At 39.8% G+C, this 13,880-nt stretch overlaps 1 protein-coding gene, 1 long non-coding RNA gene and 1 pseudogene across 3 annotated transcripts in view; 2 read left to right on the forward strand and 1 right to left on the reverse strand.

The window, feature by feature from the left end:
• LOC124085882 (phospholipase ABHD3) overlaps nt 1–5,844 on the forward strand; it is a 73,279-nt gene extending 67,435 nt beyond the window's left edge. For both annotated transcript variants that reach the window (XR_009226484.1, XM_046433918.2), the window contains one exon: nt 5,598–5,844. Coding sequence is in view for 1 of the 2 variants with exons in the window: in XM_046433918.2 (XP_046289874.1) it covers nt 5,598–5,674 (77 nt within the window). In the remaining variant the exon portion in view is untranslated. The remainder of the gene's footprint in view (nt 1–5,597) is intronic.
• On the reverse strand, nt 959–8,231 carry LOC131424055 (uncharacterized). The gene is made up of 4 exons (XR_009226485.1): nt 8,120–8,231; nt 5,262–5,809; nt 3,176–3,930; nt 959–1,562 (listed from the first exon to the last, which is right to left on the reverse strand). It is a non-coding gene; the product is annotated as an uncharacterized LOC131424055 (long non-coding RNA).
• A 3,552-nt stretch (nt 8,232–11,783) lies between these two features.
• LOC124085940 (bcl-2-like protein 1) lies at nt 11,784–13,387 on the forward strand (annotated as a pseudogene).
• The last annotated feature ends 493 nt before the right edge of the window (nt 13,388–13,880 follow it).

Here is a 13,880-nt window from a genome sequence, read left to right on the forward strand (position 1 = left end):
ACGTAGGGGAAAAGGCACACTCCTACATGGCTGGTGGACTGCATATTGGTGTAACCACTATGGAAAGCAGTGTGGAGATTCCTCAGAAAACTGGGACTGGAACCCCCATCTGACCCAGCTATCCCACTCCTCGGTTTATACCCAGAGGACTTAAAATCAGCATACTACAGAAATGCAGCCACATCAATGTTTATAGCAGCTCAATTCACAATAGCTAAACTGTGGAGCCAACCTAGGTGTCCTTCAATAGATGAATGGATAAGGAAAATGTGTGATATATATATATATATTTTTTTTCAATGAAATACTCAGTTTTAAAGAAGAATGAAATTACGGCATTTGCCAGTAAATAAATGGTGTTGGAGAATATCATGCTAAGCAAAAACAAGCCAATCCCAAAAAACCAAAGGCAGAATGTTTTCTCTAATATGCAGATGCTAATTCACAATAAGGTGGTGGGGAGGACTAGAAAAGATTAGCATTACTTTAGATTAGGTAGAGGGAAGTGAAGGGAGGGGAAAGGAGGGGATGTGGGGATAGGAAAGACAGTAGAACTAAACAGACATTATTACTTTATGTATATATGTGACCACATGACCAATGTGATTCTATAACATGTACACTCAGAAAAATGAGAAATTATATCCCATCTATGTATATCAAAAGTCCATAAATGCATTCTACTGGCATTATAACTAATGAAAACAAATTTTTAAAAAATTTAAAAAGCTGCATTATACATTTCTGCATATTTCTGAAAGGCATACAATCAAATATAATATGTTTCTCTGAAGTATAGATATACATTTTTTCATTTGAATGCTATAGCATAAAATTATATTCTTTTTTTAAAAAAAAAACATTTATTTTTTAGTTGAAGTTGTTTATCTTGTTTATTTTTATGTGGTGCTGAGGATCGAACCCAGGGCCTCACACATGTTAGGCAAGTGCTCTACCACTGAGCCACAACCCAGCCCAAAGTTATATTCTTTAAATGTTATTTTTTGTCACACTTTAAGAAAAATTCTGTACTGCTTGTAAATATTGCCAAAGAATGTGTGATAGTGTGACCTCTCAGTCTTCTACAAGGGCATTGTTTAATAGGTGTCTATGACTGCTTAATTATCTAGGAGAATGATCCCATGGCTGCCTTACTCATTTACTATTTGATTATAATTGAGATGTTATCTACTAAATTGGCGAGTGCCTTTTTGCAGGTATGAAAGGTTACTGTAAAGATATTAGTGCCCTGGAGGACATGAATTCGTTTTAATGTAATCTACCAATCTCTTTCTTACATCCTCTCAAAAATGCCTGTAAATTTCTACCTTCTCAAAAATACTCTTCCCTGGACCATTTGTTAATGAGCTTACAAACCTTTCTGTGTTTGCTTAAGAGTCAAACACTTTGCTTAAGTGTTTTTAACTGTTTGAAAGAGGTGCTCTGATGTAGGCATTGCACGTATCATTTTGTGATCGATGGTAAGGGTCTTATTTCAGTTGTCCCTTTATACTGTGCATCTTTCTTGTCCATTAGAACCTTTAATCTTCAATAATGAAGAGCTGATTTGGAAAAGAGGTAAAAATATCATTAGTTTCCAAATAACAGGTATTTTCAATGTATTAGAATGAAAACTAATAGAAGCATAAAACTCTTGACTTTTAAAAGTTGTTATTATTTGTATTGGTGTATTATAATTATAAAAGTGGAATCCATTATGCCATATTCATGTGTGCACCTATCATAATTTAATCAGTATTATTCCCAATACTTTCTCCTCCCTTTCTCCCTCCCCCACCCACTTACTCTATTCTACCGGTCCCCTCTTTCTTTATTAGTATTTTTAAATAGTCATTGTAGCTGCACATATAAATGAGATTTCATGATTTATTCTCAGAGGGACATAACTAATTTGGTAGATTCCCAGGGACTTCCCCACGCCCTCTTCTCCTCTCTCCCTCTCCATCCCTTTCCTCTACGCTTCAATTTTCATGAGATCCCTTTTTTATTCCTCCCCCCCCCTCTAGCTTCCACATATGAGAGGGAACATTTTTACCCTTGACTTTCTGAGTCTGGCTTAGTTGATTTAGCAGTGTTCTCTAGTTCATCCATTAACTGACAAATGACATAATTTCATTCTTCTTTATGGCCAAGTTAAACTCTATTTTATTCATTCATTCATCTGTTGATGAGCCCTTGGGCTGATTCCACAACTTGAACTAAATCAGTGTACTATAGTGATATGTGAGTACCAATGATTATAGCAGTGCGATTCACAAAAACATTTAGCATTTTAATTAGCTTAAAATTAGAAACCACAGGGGCTGGAGCTATAGCTCAGCATTAGAGCGCTTGCCTCATACATGTGAGGCACTGAGTTTGATCCTCAGCACCACATAAAAATAAAATAAAAGATTTTAAAAAGGAAAAAATTAAAAAATAGAAACGACATACTTATTATATGCTCCTTAATAGCACAGCAATAAAAATATTTCCTCCAAGATTGTGAATCACAAAGTGGGGAAAAATCTATATTATCTCTTACCTGTGTGGTAGGTCTCATTACATTTTTCCTGTTTACACTTTAGGATAAGATATACTTGTGCATTTAAGATGTGCATGGGGGCAGTGTCAGTTGCATCTAATTCATGAAGAGAAACTTAAAATAAAGTTTGATTTTTGACTAATATAAAATTTTTGTATGTCTTTTGGGAAGATGTTATACATGTGTCTGATATTTGTTTATTTTTTATTTATATATGACAGCATAATGCATTACAATTCTTTTTTAAATTTTTTTAATAGAGAGAGAGAATTTTAATATTTATTTTTCAGTTTTTCGGCGGACATAACATCTTTGTTTGTATGTGGTGTTGAGGATCGAACCCGGTCCGCATGCATGCCAGGCGAGCGCACCACCGCTTGAGCCACATCCCCAGCCCCTACAATTCTTATTACTCATATAGAGCACAATTTTTCATGTCTCCGGTTGATTACAAAATATATTTACACCAATTCGTGTCTTTATACATGTACTTTGGATAATAATGACCATCACATTCCACCATCATTTCTAACCCCATGCCCCCTCCCTTCCCCTGATATTTAAATTTATGAAACTTTCTAAATGTTTTCAGGATGTGGCTTTCAGAGAGAAAGCCTGTGGTTCCCTCACCTGACTTAATGGTCATCTTCTCTGGAGAAGGAATTTATTTTGCCATGTGATCTGGGAGCTGGTAGTCACTGGACTCGTATCTCAGTGGAAACAGCCCTGTGAGGCCCTGGAACTCTGGCTGAGGCTTGAGTCTTCTTTGTAATGTTCCATTCCTTGGTGTGTTCAAGACACACGTGATCAGGCAGTGGAACCACTGCTCGGAGTCCTGCAGGGCAACTTGGTGCCTGAAGACAGAGCAGGTCTGCCTGCAGGACTCAGACTTGTAAGTCATGTTAGGTTAACATCCAAATCCTGGGGCAGGCCTGAGAGCCTGGTAAAGTCAGATTGAATTCAGTGTCCAGGAGTGGTGAGCTGACTAGCAAAGTGGTGAAACTATCACTGTGGTAGCAGAAGTTCAGGAGGGGAGAATTCAAGATAAAAGGGGAGGGCTTCTAGCTCATTGTTTGTCCAAGCAGCAAAAAGAAAACAATAAAAACCTGAGAACTTCTGGGACCATTCATTTTGGCATCTGGGGCAGTGACACAGTATCCAGGTGAAGCCCACTATGTGTCCTTTCAGGAATGGAGAGGCCCCGGGTGCGGCCCTTCAGTCAGCAAATGGCTCTCAGGCTGGGTTTTGAGTTCAGGTCCAGTTAGCCAGTGGGATCCTTCTTGTGATTCTGCTGTGCCCGCGCACCTGTGCATCTGTCTGTGTGTCCTGATGAGGTGATGGATCACTGCAGTCCACAGGGAGATCAGGTGGAATCTGATTGGGTTCTGGAAGATAGTAGGTTCTCAGTATATATTTGGTGAGGAAGTAAAAATCGGAATGATTCTCTTTCCTATAATAATACCTAGCAGAATCCCAAGATCTAGCTTTCCTTCTCTGAGCTATGGTCTGTCTTCTTACCCAATGATTGTGACTAGAGGGTTTGGGCTTTCAACTTACCAGGGGTAGAGCCAGAAACCAATTTGTAAATTGAACTTTGACCAGGTGCTCACCTGCATCACCTCGACAATAAATCAAAATGCACCAACTCTTTAGCTAATTAGTTTAACACCTATCATTAAAAGTATTTGGTTTTAGGTTCATATAACAGATGGTTGGTTGTCTGTCTGCCTCTCATATTAGATGCTAAACTTTCTGAAAACAGAACTGCATTTCTCTTTGTGGTCATTAAGTGATGCATGACTTAAATATGCTTAAAATGATAGCACTTAATAAGAGTTTACCAAGTACCTGAAGAAATTAGTATAGTCATGTGCTCATGATGATGTTTTGGTTTATCATGAGCATATGTGCTGGTCCCAAAGATTTTATTGGAACTAAAATAATGCTATTGGGCACGCTCTTACTGTACTTTTTCTGTGTGTAGATACACAATTATTGTGTTAAAATTACCTCCATATTCAGTATAGTCTCATGCTGTATAGGTGTGCATCCTGGGAGCAATGGGCTGTATCATATGCTTATGTGTGCAGCAGTCTAGGCAATGTAGGTTTGTGTAAATGCACTCTATGATGTTCACAGCATGTTGAAATCACCTAGCATCTCTCAGAACATGTCCCTGTCATTAAGTGATGCATGACTTAAATATGCTTGTTTGAAATTATATGGAAGATGGAGACTCTCCATGTGTGTTTCATAGACATTTGTGTGTTGCCTACTGAGAATGAAACTTCATGAGTACCCTCAGCTCTCCAGCTGCTGACCCATTTCCCATGGAAATTTCAATGGACTGATTTCAAGAGTTGTATTTACTTCTGGTAGTGAAATGCATGACATGATTTCTAGCCTAAGAGACCTCTTGCAGTAGAGCTGAAAAAGGACAGTGTCTGTGAAACCACCTCAGACCAAAAGGCAGGAAAGAGGAAGCTTTGGGGCAGGGGTTATTAGCTGTATCCAGGGGGACTGAGAGTATGATCTGAGCCAGGTCAAATGCTCTGCATACTCTGACCAGGTCTCCTGGGAGCACTGTGTCACCAGAGTTCTCCAGAAGCCTGCTTTGCAGTGTCTAGTTGGCACTGGACAAAGCAGCATCTGATCCAAGAAGGGAAAAGCCTGAGAAGAACCGGGCTGGGGCTGGGGACTGGAAAGGAAAATGCACCTCAGGGCAGGGGATGTGCAGTTGGACAGAGGGCCGGTATGGTTCAATGTGGTGATGGTGTCCAGTACTGTCCTTGATACCCAGGAGGCGAAGTTCACTTGAGTCATGACCACCTCTGGGCATGGGAGCTGTGGCTTGGTTTCTTGGAGCCTATCACAGCATGAAGAAGCTCCCATGGTGCTGCAGACGAGACCCTGCTGGTCTGAGATGGGGGATTCTGACTTTCTTCTTGGATGGTCATTTTTGTCCATACAAACATCGCTGGCATGATAACACACCCATGCTATTGCTTTGAGAATATCTCTGTTTTCCAATGTCTCTAATTTTATTTTTCAGAATTGCATAGAAGAGACACAGTGGAGTTTGTAGAAATGATGATTCCATTAGTCTTCTTTGGAAATGTGCTAACATAAGCAAACTTATTAAGAGGTAGTAGAGTGATGTCGTTACAAGAAGAATTCCTGGGTTGGAATTATGGTTCCATAGTTCATGCCAACTGTGTTATCTCAGGTAACATGCTTCCCTTCTCTGTGTCTGTTTCCTCATCTCTAAAAATAAAGAAGTGCCAAGAAGTTTAAATTAATATATGTAATCCCTCAGATTTTAACTGTTTGGATCAACTTGCTATTAACAGCATAAATCTTCTTCCAACTTCACATACTTTATGTGAGCTGAAAAGGATTCTCCAGCCATTGTCCAGGTGTCTGTGTGATGATAATAGACCCTGGACACGTGGGCTGCTTGTTATCTGACTGGTATTTCTAAAGTCTTGGAAAAAATATATGGTGTCTGGCCACCACAGCTCACAATAGAAACAAAAATTTTAAATGCGTAAGGAAACAAACTACTTCACAGGAGGAAATAACAGAATACAGGATGAGATCAAAATGGATGGAGATATTGAAAATGGGTTTAGAATGCCAAAATGTGTTATACGTCTAAAGAAACAGAAGATAGGAATAATGAAATAAAGAATTTCTTTTACATAAAGTTTCCTTCATATAAAGAAACATTCTTTATATGAAAATGATCAAGCAGAATTGAAAAGAATGTTATCTAGACATGAAAAGTGAATTATTGAAATCAAGAATTCAGTGAATTCTCAAACAGAAGAGTAGACACAGGTGGAGAAAGACTCAGCCGCTTCAAGACAAATCTGAAATAAATAGCCAGCATACACCCCAGAGAGAGAAAGAGAAGGAAAATATAAGACACGGGTTAAAGGGGCAGGGTGGAGAGCAACGAGATCCACACATCTGATCTGGGTTCTGGAGGAGGAAAGACATAATGGACGATTTATAAGGATTCTCATCATTCAAGCAGGTCACCAATCTTGAGAGTCCAGAAGAGTTTGAAATGCCTAGGAATAAAAAGAAACCAGTTCAGACCACCAACACCACCATAGGGGAAAGGTCCAACACCAGAAGTACAGAGAAGCTGTAGAAAGCAGCCCAAGGTAGAGTTAGCAAACAGTGAAACACTCAGCCCCATGAGCTCTCAGAGTTCTGAGAGGGAATAAACACCAAGGGTGATAGATTTAGCTTCCAAGAGTAGTGGGAAGGTAGTCATTCACAGAAAAGTAAAATCTTTAAGACTTAAGAGGATGCCAGACCACCAACCCTTCTAATGGACGGAGGGGGAGGGGCAGAAAGGAAGCCATTATAGGGGCAGGTGTGAGTAGTTAGAATCCCGAAGTTGTTACACAAATGATGCTCCTGAAACTAATTGCAGAGTTGAAATAATAGCAAAGGTGTATAAACAACATGTCTGTGTAGTTGGCGGTATTAAAGCAAAGAAGGCAAGACTAAGTGAATAACTGGGAATAAAGGTGGAAAGGAAGTCAGAATTAAAGCATTCTTGGTTTCTACATTATTTGGTGAAGAGAGTTGAAATTTGTTTAATTTTATGCTTTGGTTAGTTGTTAGGCAGAATCAGCATAATATATCAAGGAGGATGGCCAAAGGAGTGGTAAAAGATGGAGAGATTCCAACTAATAAAAGAAAAAATAGAGTGGGAGATTAAAGTCAACTCAAAGAAGAAGGAAGAGAGCAGAAGGAAAATAATTGGTTAAAATGGATACATAGGAAACAATTAAAATGAAAGGATAAATATAGAGGAGATTTTAATAAACTATTTCCCAGTTTGATTTTTGTGGCTTATATATAACAATTGAAAAATATTATGCAGCCTCAATTATTTATGGAATATTTACATCCTCCTTTGTCCATAAAGTCAGTTCCATAAATTTGCAAAGAACAGAAAAACGTTCTAATACTAGTAAAACATAATGTGTTCTAATTATAGAAGCTTTTGTTATACTGAGATAGATAAATGAAAAGGAAAAAAAAAAAAAAAACCACCCAACAAACAAAAAACACACCTAGAAACGTCAAGGTCACATTTTAAACCACCAAAGATAGTGATATGAACCTATTTGCTGTGGAAGGAATAAAAGCTACTTTGACATCAGCAGGGCAGTGATACCAGAAGCAAAAAGAAATGCAGAAACAGTAAGTAATAAGGGGAGATAACTTTGTAATTTATAGTCAAACTATTTATAATCAGCCAGACTATTTATAGTCAGTCAAATTATTGTTAAGACCCCATGGGGGCTGGGGCTGGGGCTCAGTGGTAGAGAGCTTGCCTAGCCCTAGCAAGCATGAGGCACTGGGTTTGATCCAGCCTCAGCAAAAGAGAGGACTAAGCAACTCAGTGAGATCCTGTCTCTAAATAAAATACAAAATAGGGCTGGGAATGTGCTCAGTGGTTGAGTGCCCCTGAGTTCAATCCCCAGTAACTACCCTCCCCAAAAAATACACAGGTGATCAATTATCAAAACTCACCTCTTACTAACTCACCTCTTTTGTGCTATCTTGCAGTTACTCCTGCTCTTCAGGCTGTTGACATGTCTTCTGTGTACGTGGTGGAAGTGCTCTGTGGTGGGTGACTGCATGCCTTCCCAGCCCCCCGTTCAGGACATCACAGGGAGGACTTTGACTTGGCCATGTTTGGAACAGTTACACTAGGGCAATAGCAAAGGCTGGGAACCAGGGCCTTTATTTTCTTTATCAGCCTGTTGTTAGACAAGGGCTAATGTTCTTATGACCAAGATGGTGCAAGTTCTAGCCTGGCAACCAAAAAAGAAAGGAGAGATGTCAGGAAGAAGAGAGAGGAGAGCTTCTCCCAGAGTGCTCAGCTGCACGAGTGGCTTTTCTCTGTAGACAATGTGATGCTTTGCTGGCCTCTGCCTTGCCTGGGGTCCTTCGGTGGCTCCTCGGAGCTCCCAGCAGCCATGGCCTTGGGTTTGCAAGTCTAGATCAGAGAGATGGTGAGTCAGCTGCTGTCTCTACTCCTTCCTCAGGGAGAACTTTCGTCTTTGTCTTTAGTTATTTTCCATTCCTTTAGCTCAAAAAATAATTATTTGCATTTTAATGAATTTGAAGAAATTGGATTTTGCATGTTATCTTCTGTTTGTTTTATTATAAATTTATTTTTATTTTTTTCTGGATAGATTTCTCCCTTATTGGGTGCCATTAAATGCTCATAAAGGAAATTAAGTCAGAAGGGAATTGTTAGGGGCTATACATTTTTTTCCCATTTATTTCATCTCTTTTTAGTTCTAGAATAGGCTATGGAAAGGTTACTGGTCAAGTAAGCTGATCATGAAAATTTCAAATATATAAACAAGTAAATGAGCCAACGTCTGAGTCACTGGGGGAAGTCAGCAGGCCACCACACAATGCCTCTGTGATGGGAAGAGTCCTGCTGATGGGCAATGCCCACCAACCCAGGACATCATGTGGGAGAAGACCACGGGTAGGCTGTGCAGATAGTAGAGATTTCCTTCTTATGCAGTGTGAAGGAAGCTGTATCCCATCACAACACTTCAGTGTCATTGAGTAAATTACCTTTTCTGTTGCAGGAATAATAGTTCAAATGATTAAATCAGTGAATACAATTAAAAATAAAGTGCTCTACAACCTTCTAAAGAGTCAGACTGATTTTTCTGTGAAAGATGAGTTAATTCATTTAGGAAGTACAGCTGAACATGAACTCTGCCCCCTCTAAGTGTATCCTTGTAAATGTTGGTGATGTAGTCATGGAGTTGAAGATTTGCTCCCTTCATGTAATATTCCAAAGATCTGGGTTTAAGTACAGCTTGAGTTTCTTTATCCCTTAAAAATCAAGCATGGTACTTAGTTATCAGATACAGATAGGAAAGAGTTGACACAAGAGGAAAACCCAGAGGGTGAGGGTTGGGGAGCATACCCATAATTGTCCACTCTCATTTTTTTTTTTTTAATGTGAAGAAACATTTTGTGGCCTGAGAGTTAGGCTTAAAATGTCACTCAAATATTTATACCATGACAGTAAAAATATTCTCATTGAAACCAGATTTCACATTTACATTATCAAATGACCATTTTTGGTCTGGTGATGACTCTAATATCAGATTAACATCTAAACATTTCAGTGGTTGCAAAGATTATAATAACCAAGTAAACACTCAATTTAATTATTTTAAAGAAGCCCAGTGGACTTGCGTGTTGTGTTTCAGATCTGCAGAGATAGAAATGTGTTATTGTTATGATTCAGTCTTCCCTGCAGTGGGAAGATTATAAACATACAGAGGAAAATCCTCCTAGTTTAGGATCCACTTATTTCCATTATATTTAATTAACAGCTTAGAATAAGATAAGCAGTCATTATGAAATGGTTGTACAAAATTTATCTTGTATATTCAGACCATTCTTATTGCATATTTAAATTAACTTTTTGTAAGAGAGTAACAATTGGCTGATGAGGTTTAGTGTTTATGATTGCCACTCTGATTGCATGTAATATGTGTTTCAATAAACATTCCTTGGTTTTGCTACCAGACTTCATGTTCATTCCTGAAGTGTGATTTACAAAGTTCAATGTATCAACATTTCTTCTGAAGGATTATCTATGCGTTTTTGTTTTATGTGTATAATTTTATGTTTTTCACTCATGCATTCTATTTGATGTATTTATGTTGTTTATTTATTTATTTATGTATTTATGTTGTTTTCTATTGATTTATGAAAAGTAATAAAATATTTCCTAGAAATGCTTTTGTGAAAAATAAAGGAAAGGGGGTATTATGAAAGATACTATGAGGGCTGAGTAGAGAATTTGGGCAGGTTCAGGTGTTTCCAGGGACCAAAGGCAGAGAGGCAGCTCCCAAGGGGCTGAGCATCATGGCCAGTGATCTTGTGGCTACACCTGGCTCAGTGATTTTTATGAGTTCCCTAATACAAGAGAAAATTATTATAGAGATAGTAATGAGTTAGTATTATCATTCAACATAGAATTAAATGCTCTTAGAGTTTATTTACTATTTTATTTGTTCTTTTCAGTTATATATGACAGTAGAATGTATTTTGACATATTATACATACATGGAGTACAACTTCCTATTCTGTTGGTTGTACATGATGTGGGATTACATTGGTTGTGTATTCATATATGAGCATAGGAAAGTAATGTCTGGGTGATTCTACTGTCTTTCCTAGTCCCATTCCCCCTCCTTCCCTTCCTTCCCATTTGTCTAATCCAAAGTGCTTCTTTTCTCCCCTAACCACCCGCATTGTGAGTTAGTATCTGCACATCAGAGAGAGAGAATTCGGCCTTTGTTTTTTGGGGATTGGCTTATTTCACTTAGCATGATAGTCTCCAGTTCCATCCATTTACCAGCAAGTGCCATAATTTCATATCTCTTTATGGCTGGAAATATTCCATTGGGTATATTTTAGAATTCATTTTTAAAATCATTGCTTGTGGTGGTTTTTCTGGAATTCACATTTAAAGCCTGAGGTTGGGTTAAAGGTTTACATTTAACAGAATAACCCTGAAATGATAGCTTTCTATACCAAGAAACATAAACTGTAGAAAAGTTGACACCTTGAAATGCTTGCATTAAAAATTTTTAAATTGCTACATTTTAAGAAATAAAACTTATACCTAATGAAGAAAATTGATGTTATTAGATATGGATATAAATTCCTAAAAAATTAGATTTGACTGTTACTTTGTTGCCATCAAAATTAAAATTTATTTTCTAAAATTAAAAGAGTTAATGTCTCATATAAAAGCAGATTTCTGAAATCTGCATTCTAAGTAAGAACATGCTATAATATTAATTTTCACTTTTTTTCTTCTTAAAAACTTCCTTAAGAAACTTTGTACTCCAAATTTATCCTGACAAAAGTTAAAAAATAAAAAATAAACACCCAGAAAACCGTCTCCAAAAGTAGCCACATGAGCCTTTCATTCCACATTATTCTTGTGTAGGGAGTTTAGCGACCCTGGATCAAGCCGGCTCATAGCATTCCAGATGCTGCTGCCTTCCAACCTCAGGGCCACATTCTCATCCTGTCAATCATGGGGGCTGTCGTCGTGGAGACCAGAGCCAGGATCTTGGCAGAGGTGGTTGAAATTGACTAGGAAGAAGCATATGAGATTTTTTTTTCCTTTCTGCTCCCCCAAATGCTTGCATAAATGCTTCTTTCCAGAAAGGACTGCTCTGTTCATGACTCGGATGCTGAAATCCTGGGTTCTAAAGCTGAAAGCGGCCACCTGCATGGGAGACCCCATTGGGGACGGGAAGTTGTCAACAGTTTTGATGACAACTCTATCAAAAGTGGCAGTAAGAATGCAGTATCATTTATTCTACAATAAAAGCAGATGGAGACAAAAGGAACTGATTGGCTTGTTCATTTCTGCCTTATGATTCTCAGTCTCACCAATGCTGAGCCAGGGAGCACATTTCCATAGAACATGGACTGCACTCATCTGTTGGTGCAGCCAGGAACATTTTTTGCCTAATACTTCTAATACTATTCATTGCTGAGCATTTTAGAAACTCATTGTTAACATTAAGAAACTTATTTCTCACTCCCATACATTTAGTAATATACATTTATATTATGGGCATGAGGCAGATAACTAAGAAAATAAAAATGATTAGATCGGGGAAAATGTTTAGATTTGCCCTTAAGATGCTAAATGGCTTCTTCCAACATGGGATTTCACTATTCAAATTCTGCAATTTCCCAAATAGCACATGATATAAAATTCGTTGGTTATGGCGACTGGAGGGTGTCAGCACAGGTGGAGACCCTGATCAGTCAGCGGGTTCTGGGAGAAGGACGCAGGCTGGGCCTGTGGGGACGGACCCTGAGTGGAGATGGAGGACCTGCCTTGGCCTTCCTGGGACATCCTGAGATGGACTCCACCGTAGATCTACACGCTCCTCCAGAGGGTCGGCAGGTGCCCCTAACAGGACAGCTACACAACCTTATCTTGACTTTTCATCTCATAAGATAATCATCAAGCAGAGACCAGACTCAGTCTTGGTTGAAAACACGTGTTTTTGACCAAGGAGTGGTTGAGCCCATCTCTATTTTAAAAGTGTCTCAGGGCCACCTAGAACTAGTGGTTGACTTTCTGTCCCATAAACTTTCCCAGAAAGGATACAGCTGGTGTCAGTTAAGCCATGTGGAAGGGAACAGCATTGAAGCCCCAGAAGGGACTGAATCAGAGGTGGAACCCACCAGTGCCATCAATGACAACCCATCCTGGCGTCTGCTGGGCAGCCCCATGGTGAGTAGAGCCACTGGCCATCACAGGAGTTTGGATGCCCCGGAGGTGACTGAAGCAAGCACTGAGGGAGGCAGGCGACAAGTCTGAACTGCAGCAGGTACCTGCAGGCATTCAGTGACATGACGTCCAAGCTCCACGTCACCCCAGAGACAGCACATCAGACCTTTGAACAGGTAGTGAAGGAACTCTTCCAGGATGTGGTCAACTGGGGCTGCATTGTGGCCTTTTGCTCCTTTGGAGGAACCCTGTGTGTGGAAGGCATAGACAAGGAGAAGCAGGTATTGGTGAGTCAGATCGCAAGTTGGGTGGCCACTTACCTGAATGATCACCTAGAGAACAGGATCCAGGACAGAGGCAGCTGGGACACTTTTGTGGAACTCCGTGGGAATAATGTGGCAGTGAGTAGCTGGAAGGACCAGGAAGGCTCCAACCATTGTTTCCTGATGGACATGACTATGGCTGGTGTGGTTCTGCTGGGCTGGCTGTTCAGTCAGAAATGAGCAGACTCTGACCACCCACTCACCCTCCCTCCCACCCCGCCCCACCACATCCCTCTGTCCATTGCCACCAGGAGAACCATTCATGACCTGCAGCCACGCCCACCATCCATCACTGGCTTGGGCCTAGACCTGGTTCCCTGCAGTTAGTTTTCTAGAACTACTGTGCTTCTGTGACAGCCACCTTCCCACACACCTCAGTTCTCTTGCCATCAGAGTCTTCAAAATCTCCCCCAAATCTGTCTCTTGAAGGCTGGCAGGGTGTAGGGGTGGCTGGGGGCAGGAGGGCCCTACCCCATTGGCAGATCCTTACTGCCCCTTAGTCTCTAAGACTGCTTTCCTGGTAAGGAGCTAGAAAGGTTTTTGAACCTCTTCCCCAGAAAAAGACTAGATGGCCTTTGTTGGGATGTTTGTAGCCTCAGAGTTGATCATCATTTCCCATCCCTCTCTGGACCTGGGCCCCTATCCCTTCTATCTCTACCCCCAAGAACCATTT

This window comes from Marmota monax, unplaced genomic scaffold (genome assembly GCF_021218885.2).
Source record: "Marmota monax isolate L192 unplaced genomic scaffold, Marmota_monax_Labrador192_F-V1.1 WCK01_AAM20220418_F8-fsc00126, whole genome shotgun sequence".
Classification (NCBI taxonomy): domain Eukaryota; kingdom Metazoa; phylum Chordata; class Mammalia; order Rodentia; family Sciuridae; genus Marmota; species Marmota monax.